The sequence below is a fragment of the Malania oleifera genome, chromosome 10, assembly GCF_029873635.1.
Source record: "Malania oleifera isolate guangnan ecotype guangnan chromosome 10, ASM2987363v1, whole genome shotgun sequence".
Classification (NCBI taxonomy): Eukaryota; Viridiplantae; Streptophyta; class Magnoliopsida; order Santalales; family Ximeniaceae; genus Malania; species Malania oleifera.
The window spans coordinates 35140925-35165669 of NC_080426.1; the positions used below are offsets into that span (position 1 = coordinate 35140925).

A 24745-nucleotide genomic window follows, 5' to 3' on the forward strand; every position below is an offset into this window, starting at 1 on the left:
TTTTTTGATTGGCTGAGAATTAAATATGACATTGCAATTCAAACCTTCCTGCAAGAGCAAAGCATAAATTTAGTGTTGTGGTATGTCTGTTTAAAATGACCAGTGCAACAACAGTAAAACCAAACCTTAGTCTTACCAGGTGGAGTTAGTTATATGAATCATTTTTCACCAATTTATGCGATCATGGACCATTTCTTTTGATATATTCAAAGATATTAAATCTTTACTATCTCCTCCTAAGTTATTTTAGGTTTATCCCTACCCCTTTTATTGCATCCCACTGTAACTAAGTCACTCTTCCTTACAGGTGCACTATGTGACTTACGTTGCAAGTGTCCATGCCATCTAAGTCGTCCCTCGCTTATCTTATCTTCTATAGGAGCATACAGGAGCATCTGAGTCGTTGCAAGTGTCCATACCACAAATATATTCATTTCTTAATTTATCTTTCAATGTTATTCCACTCATCCATGTAAGCATTCTCATCTTGACAACATTTACTTTTTGGATGTTATGTTTCTTCGTCGCCCAACATTTTGATCCATATAGCATTACTGGTCTTATCGCTGTCCTATAAAACTTTTCTTTCAATTTTAGGAGTATTCTACGATCACATAGCACACCTGAAACACTTCTCCATCTTACGCAACCTGCTTTAACTCTATGCATTACATTATTTTCAAGTTCTCCTTCAGCATGCATAATAGATCTAAGGTATCGAAATCTACAAGTACTATTTATTTCATCATCATGTTTAACTTTGTTCCCAATATTCCTCCTATCATTACTAAAATTACATTTTATATATTCTGTCTTATTTCTTCTTATTCTAAAACCTCTAGATTTCAAAACTTCTCTTTATAATTCTAACTTAGCCTCTACTCCGTCCCTAGTTTCATCAATTAATACAATATTATCTGCAAACAACATATACCATGGAACCTCTTTTTGAATGCTCTCAGTCCATCACTAAAGCAAAAAGATAAGGACTCAAAGCAGATCCTTGATGCACACCTATGGTAATTGGTTAAATTAGTTAACCATATAATTTCCTTATCACCTAAGCATTTCCAAACTTCAATTGAGATGTTATCTAGTCCCATAGCTTTCCCATTTTTCATCTTTTTTAGTGCGAACTTAATTTCGTTAACTCTAATTTTGTGAATAAATCTCATATTTTCAGTCTTTTTGTAAAGACTCAGAAATTTAAAAGAATTAAAATAATTTGGAAAAAAAATATAATGGATAAAATAACAAATAAATAAATAAAAGGAATGACGTGGGAAAAAGAAAAGAAAAATTAAAAAAAAATAAATTAATTAAAATTAAAGAAATTAAATTAAATTAAGATAAATTAAATAATTAAATATTTACATTGGATTAAAAAAAAACTAAAAACTAAAAACTAATTGAAATAAGTATATATATATATATATATATATATGTAAAGTTAAAGTAAAAGAAGAAGAAAGGAAGAAGAAAGAAGGAGGAGGAGAAGTCAGACACGCCCCCCCCCCCCCCTTTACAAATTTCTTGTGGCTAGTTCGCTTTATCTCTATCTCTCTCCTTCTCTCAATTTCTCGACGAGTTTACGACGGATCGGGAAACGGAAGGTGCCATTGGATTCCTAATTCCGCTGCCGACATATTTACTAGAGTAGATTTTTCATGGGAATGGCTTAGGTACTGCTCTTGGGGAAAGGTAATTTTTTCTCATTTTCTCAATTTCGCTGTTAATATGCGGTTAAATCGACGATTGGGTACCACCACGTGGTCCTAGTCGTCGTCGTCGTCATTTTGGCGTACGTAATTTTTCAATTGAGATTTTCTAAACTCTACTCCAAGTGAGAGTGGCATTAGGAAATTTGAAAATTTGGTAATTTGACTAAATTTAAGGGTATATTTATTTATTTAGGAATTATGGCCCTAGGAAATATTTAAATAATATTTTATTCAGGAATAATTTATTGGAGTTAGGAATTTTTTATTTAGGATCCGAGTGAGCGCCGCAGGTATTTTTCGAAGTTCCTGTTGGCGTAGTTCAAGAAATCAGGTAAAGGGAAAATTTATATATTAAATCAGGTTTTTCATGAATTAAAAATGATTATGGGTTATTTATGTATATATATATGTTTTTATGTGGGTTTTAAAATGCCAACAATAAAATTTGTGTTTTCTGAGCTTAGGAATGCTTATATAGCTATGTATATGGGAAAATAAACGAATGAAAGTAAAAAGAATTTTTTTATGAATTATATACGAAATTAAATGTATTTTTAGCATATAAATGTTAATTATGGGTTGACTTATTTTTGTAAAGAATGTATATGAATTTTATTATTAAATTGTGTGGCATGAGAATCTGTGCAAATTATATGTTAAATGTATGAGATGCAAGTAAAGTAAGTAATGTATTGTGAATAAAACATGACATGGATTATGTTGCTTGTGTGTGTTAATGCAACCATGTAAACAGCTGAAAGATGTTGGGTAAATGTACGACAACTGAAAGCCGAGTTAGCATATTCTAGCGCATTTCTATATGGACTAACTGTAACAGATTCTAGCGCATTTCTATGTGGACTAATAAATGATAGCTAAAGAGCGGTTGTAGTACAAAGGAATGAAATGAAAATGTTATGAAATGAAATGACAAGAAATGACAATGCAATGAAATAAAATGTAAAATGTGAATGATACAAATGGGAAAGAGTTACTTAAAGTGAAACGCAAGGAAATGCTAAGTTATGAACATGAAAGAATGTGAATGATTGAATAACGATGGAAATAATGATGTATTATAATGTTAGAAGTATTTATGTACATAGAATATGTTACGATTGGGCGAGGCATACTTTTCGCCTAAGGACTTGCTGAGTAAGGCGAGTGTACTAGTAGTTTCAGATGTGGCAGTAGCTGCATAACGCGCTAGGGTAGAGGGAACCTACTTGTATGGACGAGTAGAATTCCCTATCCATAGGGCCTTTGCTGATAAACTATTGTTGAACTGTGTGAGTACGAGATTAATCTTACACTTGAGGGCTTACTGAGTAAGGCAAGTGCTCTGGTATGTTTTAATTATGACCTTAGGATTACCTAAGTATCAGAGCAGAGGGATGTTACTTGTATGGGCGGGTAATCACCCCTATCCTTGGGTAATCTCGTGGGTTAAACATTTACATGTGTTTGATTAGGATCAAAAAATGGTTTTAGGAAATTATGTTAATGAATTGCAAATATTATAAAATGATATGTATAATCTCATGATGGCCACACGCTGAGTTTAATATATTATTTCTTTCCTTACTGAAATGTGTCTCACCCGAATATGAATTCATCTTTTTCAAGATTTCTCAGGATCGAGCTTTGAGAGCTCGAGATTTTATAACATTTTTTGGAAGATAAAAGAAAAATAGTATATTTTATGTTAATTTTGATATGTATATTTTATGTTTTATAATTTATGTTTTAAGTTTTATTAGATATGGATGGTTGTGAAACATACTGGTATTAGTGGATAATGTTTTGGAGACATATATATATTTGAATACTTGTGGATGATTAATTTATTATGGTTGGTAGTTAGAATTAGTAAACTCTAGTATTATGTTATATGGAGATTATGGTTATGTTTTTCGCCACATATATTATGGATTATGGATTATCAGGATTTTATCAAGTATAACGCACCAAACCCGGGTTTAAGGATTCGGGGCGTTTCACTTTTCCTTATTGACAATTCTAAGTTTAAACCTTTTATTTGGTTTTCATTAAACAACTTACTAAAGTAACTTCATCATCTTTATTTAATGTCTTCATCCTTAACCAAGACAATATCATCCTCACTTTTTATACATATTAAATTTGCTAAGTCCTTACTTTTCCTTTCTCTAACTTTAGCAAGTTTAAATATATCTATTTCCCCTTGTTTTGTACCTAATCTATCATACAAATTATTAAATGATCTATATTTAGCTTTACTAATGACCTTTTTTGCATCTTTTCTTGCCTCCTTATATTTTTCAAAGTTATCTCTATTTCTACATTTTTGCCACGTTTTATACCAAATTCTTTTTGTCTTTATAATTTTCTGTACATCTTTATCCCACCACCAACTATCTTTGCTGTTCGAGAATCTTCCCTTTGATTCATCTAAAATATCTTTTGCTATCTTTTTAATAGAGCTAGCTAATATATTTCAAAGAGTATTTGTATCTATCTCATCCTCTATGGTCCAATCCCCATCTTTAATCATTTTATCTTTAATTTTTATTATATTTTTTCCTTTTAGGTTATACCATCTAGTTCTCTTACACTGGTTTATTTTATTCTTCTTTTTCCATTTTTTTAATACATATATCTAACACTAAGACCCTATGTTGTGTGGTTAGGCTTTCACCTCGAATAACTTTACAATCCTTGCATAATAAACGATCTACCCTCCTAGTTAAAATAAATAAATAAATAAATAAATCTATTTGACTTCTATTTCGTCCACTTTTAAAGGTTATTAAGTGTTATTCTCTCTTCTTAAAGCAAGTATTCATTATACTAAAATCATTTGACATAGCGAAGTTTAAGATCATTTCCCCAAACTCATTTTTGTCTTCATATCCATATCCTCTATGTATCCTCTCATAATTTTTATTATCTCTTCCAATCTGTCCATTCAGATCTCCTCCTATAAATATTTTCTCAGTCCCTGGAATTCCTTGTTTAATACTATCCATATCTTCCCAAAATTGTCTCTTAAGATTTTCTACTGAATTGACTTAAGGAGCATAAGCACTAATGATATTTATTATCTCTTGTCCTAATATCATCTTGATTTTTATAATTATATCATCTACTCTAGTTACATCCACAACATTATCTTTTAAGTTTTTGTCTATAATAATGTCTACTCCATTCTTACCAGCGGAAAGAGGATAAATATCTTTGGTCCTTCTCCCTTCAGGTATCAGAATATGTGGAGTACTCATCAATCTTTTAAGTCTTGTGTGGAAGAAGCCTGGAGGGAGGAATCCCATGGCACGGGTTTAGTTAGACTTGCTGCTAAATTGAAGCATACGAAAGTTGCAATCCGAAACTAGAACAAGCAGGTATTTGGATATGTGCATCAGAACATTAAAAAAATTAGAGGAAAGTATGGAGGTTCTAGAGGCTCAGCTTCTGGAAGGGTATTCGCCAAAAATTGAGGAAGATTTTTTCCTTTCTAAACTCGAGTTGGAAGCTTGGGAAAAGAGGGAGGAGATTCGTATTTCTCAACTAGCCAAAAAGAAGTGGTTGGAGGCGGGGGATAATAATACAAAGTTCTTTCATGCATTTGTGAACCAAAAGAGGAAGAAGGCTATGATTCATTCATTGAAGCTTCCGAATGGAGAAGTGTTGGATTCTATGGAGGCTATTCATGAGGGTGCAGTAAGGTATTTTCAAACTTTCTCAACAAGTGCAGGACCCATTCGAACAGTTTACCTTGATGATATTATATCTCCTATGGTTTCTGAAGAGGATAATATTGCTTTTTGTCGTGCTTCGTCCGAGGTGGAGGTAAGGAATGTTATTCTTTCTATCTCGAGAAATAGTAGCTCAGGTCTGAATGGCTTTGGTTCAGCTTTTTTCCATGATTGTTGGGATATTGGTGATCAATGTAACTAGAGATTTTTTTACGAGATCTCCTCTTCCTAGATTTTATTCTACATCTTACATTATTCTAATCCCAAAAATTTAAAATTCCCAGAGTTTTGACAAGTTCAGGCCTATTAGTCTTTGTAGTGTTATCTACAAATTTTTTTCAAAAATTATTATTGCAAGGATGACAGGTTTATTGTCTGCATTGATTTCTCTGAAGTAGAGCTTTCATTCCTGGTAGAAGTATATTTGAAAATATTACATTAACACAAGAAATGGTTCATTCTCTGCATAAGAAGTCTAATGGTGGAAATGTAATGATCAAAGTAGACATGGCTATGGAATCCCTCGAGTTTTGACAAGTTCAGGCATATTAGTCTTTGTAGTGTTATCACAAGCGCAAGGAAGGAAATCCCAACAAATCCAATCGAATCATTTCCCTAACTTCTTGTGGAAGCTCATCCTAACAACTATATGATCGAGATATACCAGATTCACCCTACTTGGTAAAGAAATCCACACTTTGATTCGCCTCCCTGTAAACATGTTTCACTTTGTAATGTATGTCTCTCAATGCTAACACAAGTTCTTCCCACAATTCCCATAAGTTCCAAACTGAACACTTCCTAGAATTAATCCACTGAACCAACAAAGCAAAGTCACAGGCAATCTCCACTTAATCAAATCCGAGATCTTTGCACAGATTAATTCTTATAATAATCGTTTTCAGTTCAGTCATGTTATTGGTTTCATAACCCAGTAATGAAGAAAAAACTGCTTTAAATAATCCTCTTTCATCTCTTATCACGCCTCCACCACAACAATTACCTAGGTTACCTTTACAGCTTATTCACAATCAACTTAACCCAACATATCCCAGGTCTACACCATCTAACTACACAAGGAAGACGAACCCTCACATTTTTTACTTGAATATCCAAAGCACAAAGGACTGCAATATCTGTGCAAAAAGTAGCTGCATATTTAGTTAACTTGTTTGAAATGGATCTTAGCCAATATTTATTATCAAGCCACACAGTTCTCACCGAATCATGAATTGATTCCATCTTCGCTCTACATCAACGAGTCCAAAGTCTCCAAATAATGAGACTAGGTATGAGACCTACCAAAATGTCTAACTATGAGGCCCGTCTTACACAACTAAACTAGAAATTAACTCTGACTTTCCATGTATTCGTTGTCATACAACTAACACACAACGCCACTACTACTTGTTTCCATTCCTCCTGAGCAAAAGATCCCATGCAAAACACATGGTCTAGAGATTCAATTTTGGCATTTGAACAACAATCACATCGAGAGGTCATCTGAACACCTACTTCTTGAATACGAGTATCAATTGGAAGACAAGCAAACCAAGCCTTCCACATACAAATTGACACCCGTTTTGGCAACATAAGATGTCAGAATCCATTTTGAAACTAAGAATTCCTCTTTATAATTTCCCAAGCACTTGTCGTGGTAAACTTCCCATCTGTTAAAAGTTCCCAAATTACTGTATCTAGACCCTCCTAGCAAAAAATAACAGAGTTCACTACTTACTCTATTCTTCACCCAATAGATCCACTAATAAATCAACATTCCACCCATCTCTATCCCGACAATCTTGTGTTCGTAGCTTATGGTTTCTAATTTTCTGAACCTTAACACAAAGGGGACCGAAGGCTAACCATCGATCAAACTAAAAAGAGGTCAACCCTTCTTTAATTTGGACACGAACATGCTCTAATGCTTCAGGTATCACATGAACAATCGATCTCCAAAATATAATTCCTTTATCTGACTTTATTTCTCTCAAGTGGTGCCTATTATTCAAATACTTCGCTTTAAAGATAAAAGGTGCCGCCCTCACTTTCCAAAAAATAAAAAAAGATAAAAAAGTTGCATATTTAATTGGGTTGTCACTTTATGTTATGATAATTAAAGATAAAACCACCACACAAAAGAGATGATGATATCCCATTATCCAAACAAAAGATTGATTGAACATAATATTATTATTTTTTAAAAAAAACACATAATCAATAGGCTATCGTTTTTATTTTTGCGGATTTATACCTCTTAATTGTAGAAATAGAGATGAAACTGACCCAATACTCCCATCTCTATATCCCCGAGAACATCCATCTAAAACCAAAATAAAAAATAAAATAATGTTCTCTTGTGGCGGCCATCCCATCCTTTAATTATATAACAAGCTTCATCTAGAGCCAGATCATAATCTTGGAAGATCCTACCAAGAGAATAAAAGCAATCCCTCAACAAGCATAACATTTTCAAAAATAAAATATCCAACAAGTATCATTCCGAAAAAATCTAAAATCCTGCAAATGGTTTCCCAACATATCAGCTTGGGCAGAGGGTGGTGCATAAAATGCGAGGCCTTGTAATATGTAGGGGTTTCAATTGTTCAAATTTACACGATGCAAACTTAAGCAACCACGGAGGAGAAGGTAAGTGTTTAACAACAAATTTCTAAAACCAAGATACAGCCTCTAGAAAATAAAATGCAACTAAAATACAAACGAGGGATGCCCTGCAGTACAGACTACAAATCGATTCAACCCATTTTAACAAAAAAGACCATCAAATGTCCATTAATCCATCAAATGCATCATCTTTTCGGCCGCTCAATGTTTCCGTGTCACGACTTGCTTCTTCTACAGATGAACACCCTATCGGGCCATCCTCAGATCAGCCACCAAAGGCTACCAACACCAACGCACCACCTGTACCATGAGCTGCAACCTACTCCAGTACTTCAACAAGAACCAAATTCAATCATCATACCCACCCTACTACAGCCCAGCAGTATCACAAAATTAAACCACACCCCACGCAAAAAAGAAGGCATCCAGTTGATAACAGAATTGTATGCCTCAATTGAATTCCCCACAGAAATCCATTACCCTCTCTTTCAAACACACCGCCATCAGGATTAATCAAGATATCATTGTTTGCAGTATAGTTTTTTAGGTTTTTCAAGACCATAAAAGAACAGAATGAAAAAAATGAAGGGTGGAATTTAACCATAGGTCAATTAAAAGCCGGTGATGAGATCTCAAGTCACCTATATTTTTTCAAACAGCAATATCCAAATCCAGCAATTTTCCAAATAAATTACACAAGTGAAACAAATACCAAAAACCTTCTAACCATATGGTTGACATTGATAATAGGCTGATGGAGCATGGACGGCCATACATGGATGAGCAGGAGTTGATTCTGAGGTGGCAGATGAGAAGACAGGAGCATAAGCTGCTAATGTTCCAGCTTCATAATCTCTGCAAGTGGAGGCCAAAACATCTACATTAACTTTGCAATGGACCAAATGCATGGAGCATCCCTCTGCAAAGGCATCTTCATTAGCTTTGCAACAGGACAAAATTCAAATAGTTTTTCTATATGTAGATATTTCTCCAGCATGCAACAGTTAAAAGCATTCTAATATATTTCCCCTTCTTTCCAGTGCAGGCTAAAGGATTGTCACATGTAAACTGGTTGGTAACTAGATCCGTAAAAAAAATGACAAAGCAAAAACCAGCAAGATTGGCTCAATCATTAAATTCATTTAGATATATGACTGCAAGATCAGCTCTCCTTACGACGTTCAGAATGTCACATTTCTGGGTAGAAGGGCTCTTATCCAGAACCATATCTGTTCCCTAATTGCATAGGGTACTGATTGTGTGCAACCATCCATGTTCAATCTAAAGCTAAGATTTAAGATCCCTTCCACATCTTTGATAGTTCCAAAGCAGAAAATTTACTAGATCAACTATAAAGAGTTAATCCAGACTATTTGAGACTAGGAACCATATCCATTAGTTTAAGATCACGTCTCTCACTGTCCACATTTAACATGAATCAGAATCTCAATTCATAATCAAGCATTCAATTATTTTTTGTGCATGGCTGCATGCATGAAACACATCTTATTGATTTTTCCCTAATCTTCTCAATTGGGAATGCCTTAATTTTTTGCCAGTCAAAAAGCCTTTTTCTTATTTTATTGTTTCATGCAATCATTCCTCCATCTAAACACTCATTTTAGTCGTAGCCGTTAAATTTGTCATTAGCACAAAAAAAAACTAGTTTACTTCTATTCCATTAACTACCCCTCTCCCCACCAAATAAATAAACAAATAAAAGGAAAGGGGGGAAAAACAAGTACAAGCACTACTTATTTTATTTTTTATTGTATTACCAATCATTCGTCTCCATATCAGTTCAATAATCTAACTCCCAAAACCTATGGAGTACTAGCACCCCCAAATCAATGAGAAGAGGAAGGCGAGTGGGGGAGGTGAAGCTTACGCTGCCTGTTGAGGACCAGCTTGTTGTATCAACTGAGAATATATGTATTCATCAACCCTTTGCTTTGCCAATGCTACCTGTTAAACATCCATAAATATCAAAAAATGGGTAACTCATAAAACCTGCCCACAGGCACTTCAACAGCACCACAATATGAATTCAGCTAGAATTTAGTCATTAAACCACTTTTTGATACACTAGGATTGCTTCACTTCCAATTTTCACAAAAATAAATAAATAAAAATAACTGGGTAAGTTTACTTTCATCCAAATTTCTTTCTCTAAAGCTCCCTAATTAACCTTCTTTTCACCTTTCAGAAATGTTCTCTCATTTTTTAATATAACCGTTATCTTATATTGTGACAAATTTGTCAACTCATTCATTGAAATTTCTGCTTTCCACCACCCTCAAGATTGAAATGGCAAGCAATTTTCATCTTTCAAAATTTCCAAAATCACCCAAAATTTAATAAAATTTCAAAATTTTCAGTAATTTCTTTAAAAATAAGACTATGTAACAAATTTCCTCCAATATTGAAATGCGACATTCAAGACCCAAGTTAAATCTCTCTAAATAGATATTCTTTTTAAAAATAATTACAAGACAGGCATGAAAGATAATTTCCATATTTTAGAAATCTAATGCAAAATTGAACTTAGATATTAACTACAACACTTTATTCAACCTTTTATGTCTAATTAGGCAGTATTCGCATAGTAGCTAATTTTGAACTGATCTATGAATTTTAATAATTAAATATGTATAATATAATTATTGCATTATTTGCTGCATACTTGGCATTGACATATTTTATTTACAATATATCAGTTCCAAATCGCATTATTTTGTTTATTAATAGTTTCTAAAGTTCCATGAAAAAAATTCCCTGATTTTGCATAGCAAAAGAAATTTATTAAGAGAAGGGAAAATACAACCTAAAAGAGGCTGAGATCCTCAAAGCAGAAAGAAAAAATAACAGAAAACAAAGAAAACCTAACAAGCTCTTATTAAGAAAACCACTCCTCCAACAAAGAAAACAAAGAAAATCCAACAACTTCTAATTAAGAAAACCCCTCCAATAACCCCTCCTGTCATAGTTGACAGAATAATGCAGATTTGTTTAGATGTAATTTCTATCATGTTTTATAATTGATATTGAAATTGAAATTGATGTCAAAATCAAAATTTCCATACTTCTAAAGTCTTCAAATCATAGTCAAAATTGAGATTTAAAACCTTAACACCACCACAGCCAACAGGAACTTATCATCCTCTCATGAACCTAGGACTACATTCGAACCAAACCCCCCACCTCCTCCCCCCCCCCCCCCCAAAAAAAAAAAAAGGAAAAAAAGATGCACAATTATCCAACAATCAATGACGGAAATGGAATTAAATGACCTGCTGGGCACTGCCGCCAAAGTGGATTTGCCTAAGTTTCTGCTCTCCTTTGCCACCATAGACCTACAAAAAACAACAAAAATCTTAAAATTTGAAAATAAATGTGAAAGGTAGCTTGCATTCAAAAGCATAATTTAATACATCAGCATGAGCACAACTCAAATATAACCAAAAGATCATAGAGCAACTTTCTGCCTATAGGCCATTGCATATATACAACAGTTTGTAAGTGTGAATGTATAATCAAGATGAACCATTTTCCATTATTCAATGACAAACCACACCTAGCATTTTGATATATTAATTAGACCAAAGGGAAAAACATATAAGTTGGGGAAAGAAAAGGCTTTAATTAATCCCTTAGGAGGCTATGTTGACACTCCCAACGCAGAATTTAGGGACTCCATTCTCATTTTACAAAAAATAAGAACACAACAATACCCTCTAAGGTCCCCACAGGACTGCTGAATTTACTTTATATATATCAGAAATATCCTTTGCTTCATAAAGATGTTATCTTAACCTTTTTTCTTAATTAAAAAAAAATTATTAATAAAGAAAGAAAGATGCTACAAAAAAATAATTAAGGCATGCTGTTAAAAAATTGAAAATGATCATAGGAAAAGCTACCATAGAAAAGCTAGATATATCTCTTCCTTTTTTCCCCATAGGATAGTACAATTATGTTTCTTGCATTTCTAATTTTTTTTGTTTAAAAGAGCTTGATTACAGGGTTCAGTAGCCATGCCAAAACAGAGAATCTTTTTTCTGCGAGCAACCAATGATTTGGCAAATTTACAGCCTAAAACAAAAAATCAAATACCTTGATTGTTGCCCCTGATTCATTTCTTATCCTTGATATGTTGGAGCCACACCTGCCGATCAACCCACCAACCAGTGTTTCCGAAATCACCATCTCGAAGGTTACATAATCAGCTGCAAGAGTGGTTGTCCTAAAGATGATGTGGTTATAGACAAAATATTAAAGTTTGACACGGCTTCAGAACATGGTAGTTGAAATTAGTTTTGAACCCAAAAAAGCCAAAATAGAAAACTATTTTTAATCAAAGAAACTATAAATAACCTGAATTTGGATCCAGATATTGTTGAGCTGTTCGATTTATGCTAAGGTTGTACGTAGGGCTTATGGAAATTATCTGTCGGGGTGGGTTTTCCCTGGACAATTTAGAGTCGGCACATCAATCAGTGGTTAAATTAAATGTACAAAAGAACAAATTGGACCACACAAAATATCAATGAAATATGTTTATTATAGAACCTTAATTGGCAACCTATCTCCTGCACAGCTTTCAGTACAGCAGGTACATCACCTGATATCTGGGCTCAAAATAAACATTGGTCATTATCCACAGAGAGAAACAAAAGAAGCATAGAAAACGAATCTAAGAGAGAAGTTTTTTAGTAGGAAATTTAAATTTTCATTACAAGGATTGCCCGAGGAAAGCAATCAACAATACAAAAACTGATCACTAAGTTAATACCCAAAAATATAACAAAGTTCATTAACAAAATTTACAAGATCATGACAATTTGAAATAAAAACAATCCTATCCGCGCCTCTCACCCAAAAATTGGGGGAGGGGGAGGGGGAGGGGGAGGGGGGGGGCGGGAATGAGGCAGGAAAGGCCCCACCTGTTTAAAAAGCTAAACTGTTGTTTTCTTTCTATAAATATTATCCAAAAAGCCATAACCGGTATTTGTTACAAGCCCTCTCCTTTGCTTCTCTTCCAAAGAACTGCCGCAAAAAGAGGAAAGGAAAAAAAATCCCTTGACATATTGGGCAGTCACCAAACGAAGGCCCATCATTGCACAAGCCAATTCCCGAAGTCCTCTAATAAAGAAGCAATGAACAAGAATGTATTAAATAAACTCCCTCATCTCTTTTTCACAAAAAGCACTAATTCCCCAAAATTTGAACCTTTTTTTTCCAACTTATCTAAGAAAAAATAATGTCTTCCCAAGTGATGTACGAAGAATTCTACCTTGACAAGGACTTAACTCTTCCAAATTACTTTTGACTAGTTATCATCCCCCACACTGCGCATATCAAAAAAGTACCATAAAAAAAGAATTCACCGAGAATGTACACCTTTTGGTCAAATTTCATCCCACTCCATCACCTCCACAATTTTCACATTGATGCTATTAAGGATTTAGAAAAGCATGTAGACCTCACCTCCATCCCAATGGGCATCAATTATTTGATTTATAGAATTCATTCAAAACAGGGGCAGGGGCAGGGACAGGGGCAGGGACAGGGATAGGGCGGGGGCCAGGGCGGGGGCGGGGGCAGGGAGGGACAATCACATTGGGTGCCAACTCTCAAATTCTAGCAACAAAGCCTCTAAAGTCTAAACTCTTTCCATGTAAGATAATAAAATTCATTTGAAGCTAAAAATCTCCAATCTAAAATATTTGCAATGGAAGAGCCACCTTAGTTTTTAATTTTGAAATAAAAAAATGCAGTAAACCATATGTGTTCACAAAATCCCTCACCCCATCATTACCTTCAAGCAAATTGGCAACCTTCTTTCAAGAAAGAATATGATTAAGGTGAAAGAATAAAATCAAATTGACAATTTTATTTAATGCATCATATTTACTTTCAAATTTCTGAACAACAGTAAAAGGGACGATGCCATCATCTTATACAGATGGAAGAGCTCACTTAACTCCTAAAATATAACATTTCAACGAAGATAAAACATGATTTCAATCAAAGAAAACAAAATCATCTGTCAAGAAATTATAGCACATTTAGCATGCCAATCAGACACATTTACATCATCTTCTAAGATACAAGACTATAATTCACTATTTCTACCAAGCAATTTCATTGGCTTTTGCATACTTTGGCCTCCATTCTCATCCTAGATCTCATCCAGAAAAGCAGATTTCCCAGAAATGGTATGAAACTAACAGAAACTATCAAATACAATGAAATAACAGGATCAAAGTGCTCCAAAAAAATATATATAAATTGACAAAATGAACATCTAACCTGCACAACACGATCAGAATCATGGGCAGATGCGCATAGAGGCAACTGGTTTTGAGCAAGAACAGTGATTGTGGCACCAGAGGAATTTCTTAGTTTCTCAATGTTTTGACCAGACACCCCAATCAAACCACCTGCTTGAGAACCAGCAATCAAAAGCCTTATTGTATTAGCTGCAACATGCCCTGCACCCACTTTTAATGCCTCGATATTGCTGTCATCTTCCTGTTTGCGTATAAAGGGATATTATTAATTCCATCAGTGCACTGAAAAAATTTAAGCACCAAAATCATTTGGTCCAATTTGAATTTCTTTCTTTTAAAAAAAAATCCAAGCCTGTAAGTTTCCTTCATAAAATACACGACTGTATAGTGATCAATACTCTGATTCAAAAGGTGTCTGAAGAGTGGTAGTTTCAAAAAGTGCCAACCAACTCCTCACAAATGATATACTGCTGCTAACACAGAACAGCATTAGCTTTCAAACTGTGTAGTCATTCTCGGAGGAAAAAATACCAATTTGATTAATAAATATTCCCTTATTCATTGATTCATCAATCATCATTCAGTTGGGTAGATGCTCTTGGTCTAGATATATTGGGAAATTCTTACCTGCCCCAATGTTGTTAGAATTTTTTGAAATTACACTAAAACCCCCCCAAGCAGTCTGTTAACTCAATCACTTAGCCCCCCTCATCTACTGCCATCCAACATGGTGATGAAAAGCAATGGTATTTTTAAACTTTGAAAGTTAAAAAATGTTTGTTCCAAATTGAAGTTTTGAAAAGACAAAGAACCAAAATTTCCCAAAGCAAAGAGAAAATTTGATGCAAAAATTGCCCTCCAAAATTGCATTTCTAACACATCATTATACTTGACAGTCATCAGCAGCTAATAAATTTGAAGATTTTTTGAAGAGGCTGATATTTTTTAAGTCACAACTCACAAGAGATCCCACATTCATCACAAAAGTTGAGGGAAGTATAGATAACTATCCCACAATTATTCTGTTCCTCAGACACAATGGACTAATGCTGTTGCGAAGTGCACCATAGGTGCTCGCAGATCTAGTCTCTTTAACAAAGATTCCAAAAAAGAATTTAGAATGAAAGGCTTCTATGGGAATTTTATTCTTTTTGAATCAACGAAGCAACACTAATTCCAGTTGTGGAGGGAAACTCAAACTGCCTAAGTATCCAAAAATAGATGGTTTTCCTAATTTTATTGGCATGTGCAATGATTCACACGAGTTCAATCCATCCTCTAAGACAGTAGCGACACTTTGAATTGGATCTGTGATTTTCTCAAAAATATCAATAAAAATACTTGTGTGCTAATCGCGAGTTTGGCCTCTCTTTTTTTGAATTTCTTCTAAAAAGCAAAAGTTGGATATAGCAAGCTAGGGAACAATTTTTTAACTTTTAAAAATTTAACTTTTAGTTTTTTGGGAGCTTTTAAAAAGTTATTACTTTCTTTTAAAGCTTAAAGCTTGCTCTTCTCATACAAATTATGCTATTCATCAGTGTCCTTAGTTTTTTTATTCAAATATTACAAAATAGCTATATGTTATTTACTTTTTTTTCTGAAATGACACTCAATTTTGACAAATTTTAAACATTTCAGCCAGCTTACAACTTTTTAACCAAACACATCCAACTTTTTTTTTTCTAGCAATTCCTCTCACAAGGGAGTCTACACAATATTTATAACACTTAAATCAGCTCATTCTCGCCATTACACTGGCTGTGGGGGGAGGGGGACTAAGCTTAAGCACACCTTATTCATAACACTTTCACAAATCAAGCTCACAGAATTAATTAACTCCAACTATAACATCAAATAACCATATCTAAGATTCCAGTTGTGAATTGAAATCTTAATTTTGCAAACCAAAATTTGATAATCAAATCAAAATTCTAAAAATTAGTTAAGTTATGTGCATCTGTGCAAAAAAAAAAAACAGATTACATTAAAAATGAATTATATTGATGATGCATGAATGAATATGTGCAATAATATACATATATGCATGTTAAAAATGGTGAATTTTTGGTATTTGAATAGTCAGGTTTTAATTCGCTGGAATTTTGGTAACCAAACTGCTTATTGAAACATGAATCATAAGATTATAACAGTAAAAAATAAGATTCAAGGTGAGAAAATATGATTGATGGTCAATTATTGCTTGCTCTTATTCACCTACTAGGTTTCAATCAAATCATATAATTTGAATTGGGCAGTGGGCAACTTATAGAACTATGCAGCTACAATTATTTTAGAAAATCACCATAATAAATCACATCAAAATAATGTTATTAGGATAATGTTAACTTGTAGCCATAATGAATTGCATTACCTTAAGAATGACACTTGTTATTTGAAAGAGTGCATTCTCAGCATCAGATATCGTGTTATCATTGTCTTTAGAGCTTATAATGATCACACGCTCTTCATGTCGCTGCAAAACATCATATGGAAGCAATGAATACCATTGTCGTTGAACAAATAGAAATAATAATAGTACGACATCAAATTGTTTAGAAGGCTTCTAGCAAATTATTATTTGTAATCATTTCCATACAAAATTAAAATGAAGATTGTACTACTTGTAGAGGGAAGATCTGCTCTTAGTATTGATCATAATGGTTAAAACTTTAAAAAATACTAGACACAGAATGGAGCAGCATGAGGGCATACAAAGAGAGTATATTCTGCAACTAGTTGCCTGACTTAAGTTCAATTTTTTATTTTCTAGGAGCTAAACAGCATAATTGTCATGAATTCCCTTCTTCTTCTTTTTTCCTCCGCTTTCTTGCTAATCAAACAAAAAATAAGGTTCCATTTCACTACTGGCAGGCAAAGAAGCATAGGGAAAAAAAATACGCACACACACACTTTAAATCTTATAATTTCAGAATTTCCACTGTTTACTGCCCAACAAATCAGAACCCCCAAGGAGACTAAACTACACGATATCCAATAACTATTTCATTTGTATGTTAACTACTTACGTTTAAAAATTGCAACAACGTACATCATAAGCAACCAAATGCTCCGTTTAAATTCAAACCCTCAGTGCCTTTTTTCCTCATAAAATAAACCCTAATTTGTTTGGTTCACAGTAATGGAATGGAATGGGATGTAATTGGTCTTTAAAATTATGATTTTCTATTCCCCTTCCAATCCATTCTATTCCAGCGTTCGGAACATTGGGTTAAAAACTAAAACCTCCCCTTTACCCCAGCTCTCTCACCGACCAAAGCTGCCTGTCCTAAACTTCCTCAGCAACCGAATGGGGACCGAGACGAAGAGCTAAAAATTCGTAGTTTCTTGGGCAGTGAAATTAAAATATATAACTTGGCAGACTCTTTTGTCCCTCGATTTCCTTATCGCCCGAGCAAAGCTACCGTCGGAAATTTGACTTCCTTTCTTTTCTTTTCCTAAGCTTTCTTAATAAGCAAACATAGGGCACCGAGAGAGAGAGAGAAAGAGAGAGAACTCACAGCGATAGCATCGGCGATCTTAATAGTGGCCCTGGTCTCTTCTCTAATCTTCTGGATCCTCGACCCTACCCTACCAATAACCTTCCCGATCTGCCTCGACGGCACCACGATCCTGAACAACACGTCCTGACCCTTCAGACGCTTCGGCGACCTCGCCTCTTCGCCATCGCCGCCCCCCAGATCGCCGCCGTCGCTGTCGCGACCACGCTTCACTGCCGATCTCTCTGGTATTTGCTGTTCCGGCTCCGCCGTCGTGGCTGGCGAGGGATTTATGATCACTTCACCCGCTTGCGCCATTGGCTTCGCTCGGATAGGGGAAAGAGAAGCAAAACGAGTAACGGCGGGCGCCTGATTCTTGGTACTTAACTGAGTAAGGGTTTTCTTTTCTTTATGTGAGATTACATATTTACCCTGCACTTAAATCTTCTGTCTCCTTCATATCCACGCGGCCTTTTTGTTTTTGCTTTTTTTTTTTTTTGTCATTTTATCATAGTTAAGCTTGGTTTACAATTTTATTATTTAAAAAAATCTCAACTTTATTTTAAAATGCTTTTGTTTATATATTATTTAATATATTTTTAGTACTACGACAAAAAATTAGAAAAAAATTGTAATTAGAAGTAGCATTGCTTCTCCTCTAAATTTATTTTTAATATTGTTATTAATTTTATTCTTTGAATTAATTTTTAATAATTAATAGAATAAAAATTAACTGTTCTTTCTCAAATTTTTTATTTATTATTGAGTATATTTTTTAAAAAGTGAAAAAATTGATGTAAATAAAAGTGGCATCACTTCTCCTTTAAAGTTAATGAGGACTCATCCCTGCTTGGTCTTCAAATTTTATTTTAAAATAAAATAATTAATCTTAATATTTTATTTAATATATTTTAAAATTTGAGAAAAATTAAATAGTGCTATATTTCGAAATATTAATGCCACTACTCCTCTAAACTTCTTTCTATAAATATTATTTTTAAAAAATTTTACTGGTATTATCCCTACTTGCATATTTCTTTTACAAAAATATCATGTGCTTTTGTATTTGTAGCATAAATACTATAGTGGACTCTGCCATTTGTGTCACCTTTTAAAAATGTCAAAATTATCCTTATACTATTCATTATTATTTCAAAATACTCATTTAATTTTGTACAACTATCCCAAAATACTCTTATAATTATGTCAAATTTATCCTTATATCTACTCATAATTATTTCAAAGACCCTTATAATTACCTACAAATATCTCAAAATGTCCTTATACTACTTAATTTTTTATTATTTTTTTAATAATTTTTTAAAAGTTTTTAAAAATAGAAAGTCATAGAGCATGTACATATGGCGCGATGATGGCTAGTTTAATGTAAAATTATATGAATTTTTTAATTTATATAAACATAAATCCACATGCTTTTAAATAATATTTTAGCATTGTGTGCTATTTAATTACTTGATTTTTTAAATATCTTGGTTGCAGACTCACTTTTTAAATTTATTATTTTTTATAAGGCAATGAACAATTAAAGATAATGAGAAGTTTAAAAGTTTCGTTAAAATTTAAAACAAAAAATAAAAATAAAAAGTTGTAGAGTGCGCGCCCATAGCTAGTCTTTATAATGTAAAAATAAAAGTCTCTAAAACATACGTAACACCTGTGTACCAATGAGAGGAAGAAAAGGGATAGCATTATTAGGAAATGAAAACCCAAAACAAAAAACATAAAAGTCATTGACCTCTATATTTATTTTAAAAACATTCCTTATCAATGCCTTGATAACTATATTTAAATTTTGTTTTAAAAATTTTAAAATATTGTGATCAAAAGCATTGTCACTTATTCTTCTAATTCCTTTTCAATTTATTTTAAATATTTTAAAATAATTTATTTGTTTAACGACAATATTTTTAGTTATATATACCTTATAAGTCAATTACACTTTTATGACTTTTTGCATTTTTTTGTATAACAAAAAAAATAGTAAGTTCATTATTAATGTTACACTAATATCGTATCTCTCTATTACATCCGTAGGACCATATAACCTATATAGTAAGTAGGTAACTTCTTAAGGAGAATAAAAATAAATGTAACAACTCCAAAAATAATATGTAACTAAGTGTGATCCTATATATTATATATGTGTGTGTGCGTGTGTGTGTGTTGCAGGATAAAATTGGTGATGACCAGCGACTGTCGTTCTTCGACCTTCGATGACCTGAAAATGATGGAAACACAGTAGGCTTTAAGGACCTGGGATGTACTCAGGGGGGTCACTCTTATGCCTAAGTAAGGGAACGCTTCAAAGAGTTTGAATGCAACAGTGAAATGGGTTAAGAGTGAGTTACCTTGGTTTGTTTACATCACCCTTCTTTATAGTGGCGAGAATTGACCTTTGGGGCGACCCACCATTATGACGCGGGGGCGTGGATCACTCCGGAGGTTTAAAGCGTCAGCATGGATCTCTCCCTTCATAATTGGATTAGAGTTAATTGCTCTTACCAGAGGATTTGACTTGGGTAGTGATTACTGAGTTTTGACTTCCTTTTATAAGCTGATATATTTAAGGCATATCAATATATATAATATTATATTAAATTAAGTAATTAATTAAATAAATAAAATGAATAATATTATAATGATAATAAAAACTTGTTGGACTAAAGATATATATACATATATATATATGTACTTTCTCCGGCTACGGCTCCCCTTTCACGACTCCATCTCTCTCTCTCCTTAAACCTTTCCGCTCTCTTCAATTTCTTCTCATTCGTAAGCCAAATTGATAATCAAACACTACCACGGGGTCCCGATTTCGATCCTTAACAAGTTAATCAAAGTAGATTTTAGATTTGAGCTTTCGAGACACTACTCTAGGACCAAGGTAAGGGGAATAGATTATGTCAGTTATTTCCTATAAAAAAAAAATAACCGATTAAATTGTAGTATTTGATTATTAAATTATAGTATTTGATTAAATTATATTTTTTAGAATATTTTGAAATTAAGTTAAACTGCAGGGATTTGATTAAATTAGATTTTTTGGAATATTTTGGAATTAAGTTAAACTGTATGGATTTGATTAAATTATATTTTTTGGAATATTTTGGAATTAAGTCAAATTGCAGGGATTTTAATAGATTAGATTTTTGAGAATATTTTGAAATTAAATTAAACTACAAATATTTAATTATAGCAGATTTTTTGGAGTATTTTTTTTAGTTAAATTAAACTGCAGGGATTTTGTAAGAACCCAAATCGCAAGATGTGGGTTTGTTATGTAAAAGAGGGGTAAAAATAGAATTCTGCAGACTTCGTCGACGAGGCCATAATTCGTCGACGAAGGTAGAAGGCTTCTCATCGATGAAATTTAGAGGTTCGTCGATGAGGAAAAGCCGAGAGGTGGAAGTTGGAAATATCAGGATTCGTCGACGAAATTTCCATCTCGTCGACAAAATCCCTGAAGACCTCATCGACGAGAAACACCAATTTGTCGATGAAATCCCCCTGGTCAAAGGTCTTTATAAAGATATTTGTAGTTTCTTCTTGGCTAAGTTATGGTTTTCCTCCCTCTCTCTCTCTCTCTCTAGGATTTGAAACTCTCTCTCTCTCTCTCCTCGATTGCTTCGCCATTTGTCGCCTGAATCACAAATCCGAAGCTACTGCGAAGATCAGTGAAGGATTTTCTACGTTTCTAGTGGATCAGAATCTCGTTTTGGAGGATTTTGGGTTTTGGGCTAAAATCAAGGTAAGGCTCGGTTTTCATTTCTGATTTAGTATATGTGTAGTAGTACGGATTGTAAGTAAGTATTGTATTGTGGTTTGTAGGTTTTAGAGTCTCGATTCATAGTTTTGGGGACCGTAAAGTTCGTAGTTGGAATTCGGGTTAAGGTACGGGGATTCTATTTATATCAGTTCATTTTTGAAATCAGGATTGGTAAGCTTGTAGGCTACGATCGTATGTATGTTTTGGCTACTTATTTGGGGAAATCTATCTGGTAAAAAAGTGGGATTTTCGGGTTACAGTTTTCGGGAAAAATTGGGGATTTTGGGTATTATCTCTATTTCGTTTTGGAAACTGTTGGTTATGTTAAAATTGTACTATTGAGGTGACCGTAATCCATATTTGCATAAACTGTATACTTGAAAGTGTAATTGATATGATTTGTCGTAAACCAAATAAGTGTGGTATGTATGGGCGTATGTATTTGTTCCAGGTATTTGTAAAATAGCTATGTGGCGGCTAATTAACATATGCTGAAATGTATAGGAACGTGAGTTCCAAAATGATTACAGGGATTTGTAAAATAGTCATGTATCGGTTAACTAATGTGGGTGAGAGTGGCCGGCTCTATATCCGAGGTGTGAAATATCACCAGTATGTTCCGGCTGGTCACCGAAGGGAGTGTTCTACATCGTATGTAGCAATGTAATCACTGTGGGCCTAGGTCGTCGCAGCGTAGTTGTGCATGTGGCAATGTAATCGTGGTAAGACTAAGTGACCTTGTGTAGTTGCATATGTAGCAATGTAATCACTGTGGGCCTGAGTCGTCGCTTCGTAGTTGCATGCGTAGCAATGTAATTGCTGTGAGACTAGGTAACCTTATGTAGTTGCGTATGTAACAATGTAATTGATGTGAGACTAGGTGACCTTGTGTAGTTGCGTATGGAGCAATGCAATCATTATTGGGCCTTGATCGTCGCAGCGTAGTTGCGTACGTGGCAATGTAATCGCTGTGAGGCGAGGTGACCTTGTGTAGTTGCGTACTAGTGTGACCACACTGACCGTATGTATGTATGTATGTATGTATGTATGTATGTTTTGGGTATCGTATGTACTAGAATGGTTTTTATGAAAATACTGGAACTGTATGTATATGTATGAAATAGTACAAATTGTTTCAAACTGTATCATATTTTATAGTGTTATGAAGTATGTAAAATAACACTGGTATGTCACACACTAATATAACTTATTTTCTTCCTTACTGAGAGGTGTCTCACCCCGAATGTACGTACAATGTTTTTCAGGTCCCTCAAGTAGCTGTAAGTAGCATCCTAGTATCTAGGAGCAAGGGTGTCATAGCTACTGCTAGTACCTACTAGGTACAAGTTTTGGAATCCAGGTTGTCGGGATAGTTTTGTGGACACCTGGGGTATGTGTTGTAATTATGGGAATGTACATCCTAGTTTGTATAGACTCTAGTATAATACTGGTTATGTATAAAAGACCGTATTTCGTTGCGTATTTTGGATGAGTATGGATGTTTGTGTGTATGTATGTGGGCATCTGTTCACCCCACAGGGTCGGACCCTTTATTTTTATTGTATCATGTACGTTTAAATTGATACAGAGATAGGTTAGGTTACTCAAATTCACCCCCAGGTCCCATTTCCGGGTTCGGGGCATGACAGCTCGGTATCGGAGCTAACCAGGTTGTTAGGTCTTGTAGACTTGGTTAGGAGTATTGACGTGTACATACCAGAGTATAGGATGTAGGAAATGGGTAGTGTTGGTCGAGGGTTGTTCTGTTGCTAGATCGGGATGTGTCGGCGGTATTCCGCGTTTTTCCTGGAATGACGATTCTAGTAAAGGTAGGGCAGACCATTGATGGATTCATATCGGTGTGACGGGACAGGTTTAGACCTGTGAGAGTAATAGTTGACATGATTAGGTTTATGATTGTGTTAATTGTGTACGATATAGGAATTCTAACCGATTCCTATAATGTTTTCAAAATGGAGCACAAGGATAATGACTTGGAGAGTGGCTTCGAGGAGACAACAAGCGATGAGTCTCCTTCTGTATCTTGTGGTTTGGCGAGACAGGTGATCCGAGAGATAGGACGGAGTGTTAGGAGACGTGAGAGCTCTCTTACTGATGCAGGGTGTACCATCGAGAGGTTCGAATGCATGCACCCTCCAACATTTATTGGAGGACCTGATCCGATAGTGGCGGAGGACTGGATTGAGAAGATCGAGAGGATTTTGGGAGTCCTCCACTACACTAAGAAGCATAAGGTCTTGTACACTACCTTCCAGTTGACTAGGGAGGCAGGACGATGGTGGATGGCAGTAGGGGTGAGCAAACGGTCGGTTCGGCCAAATTCGGTTAATTAACCGAATTAACCGAAATTTTTGGTTAATGAATGCTGTTAACCGAACCGACTAAACTGCTGGGCCTCACTGAACCAAACCCGACCGAATTATCTTTTCGGGTAATTCGATTAACCGAATTTAACCGAATTAATTAATTAATTGAAGTTTGGAATAGCAAATAAGTTATATTTTGTCATGTAATTGGAATAGAAAAGAATTCTTAAAATTCATTATCATATGAATCATTGTAAGGAAATAGTTCAAGGCAAGAATACAAAGATGGCATTCATGGCCCTATCCTCTGTCAGAGTTTGATAACAAATTTTGCCCCAGGTGAAACGTCAACAAGAAAAGTACTACAGCAACAGAGCTTGAAGTGGGCAAATGAAGTATCAGTAGAAGAGTTTCAAGTTGGAAGAGTAATTTTGTCGAACAATTGCCAGTCAATGTATCGCTATTATGCGAAAAAGAAAAGAGCTAACAACAAGAAATAGAAGGAAACCAACAGCACAAAAACAAGTGCATGAAGATTACGAATTAGGAGGTGGTGGGTAAATGGGTACTTAACAGATTCTGGTTTACCAATAATCTTGGCAACAACTTTGGAGGCATCTTTGAGAATGTCGGAGGCAACCACAGCGTTTACTGGGATGTTGGTGTAAAGATTCAAAGTGGGCATTATCTTCTTTCCGTTATTTTCAACCGCTCCCCTTCAGTACGCCATTAATGCGATCTCCAGTTTTGAATTTCAA

The 24745-nt window shown here is 34.4% G+C and overlaps 1 protein-coding gene across 2 annotated transcripts; it reads right to left on the reverse strand.

The window, feature by feature from the left end:
* Positions 1-8654: 8654 nt before the first annotated feature.
* On the reverse strand, positions 8655-18271 carry LOC131165822 (uncharacterized). Of its 2 annotated transcripts, none has more exons than XM_058123922.1 (9): positions 17892-18271; positions 16745-16846; positions 14393-14614; positions 12650-12708; positions 12455-12546; positions 12194-12306; positions 11371-11433; positions 9969-10045; positions 8655-8935 (listed from the first exon to the last, which is right to left on the reverse strand). In XM_058123922.1, the coding sequence occupies exons 1-9, from the start codon at positions 18186-18188 to the stop codon at positions 8803-8805; spliced, it is 1158 nt and encodes a 385-aa protein (XP_057979905.1). In that variant the 5' UTR covers positions 18189-18271; the 3' UTR covers positions 8655-8802. The 2 variants fall into 2 exon arrangements, with proteins under 2 accessions (XP_057979905.1, XP_057979906.1); XM_058123923.1 differs by having other exon boundaries at positions 8655-8999; positions 17892-18257.
* Between the last annotated feature and the right edge of the window lie 6474 nt (positions 18272-24745).

Excerpts from the sequence above, each read along its gene's own strand:
- LOC131165822 (XM_058123922.1), bottom strand. The coding sequence starts at position 18,188 with ATGGCGCAAGCGGGTGAAGTGATCATAAATCCCTCGCCAGCCACGACG. Across the intron at positions 12,709-14,392 it reads ATTCTGATCGTGTTGTGCAG|ATATCAGGTGATGTACCTGC; the intron begins GTTAGATGTTCA and ends TTTTGAGCCCAG. Across the intron at positions 12,547-12,649 it reads GAGATAGGTTGCCAATTAAG|GGAAAACCCACCCCGACAGA; the intron begins GTTCTATAATAA and ends TAAATTGTCCAG.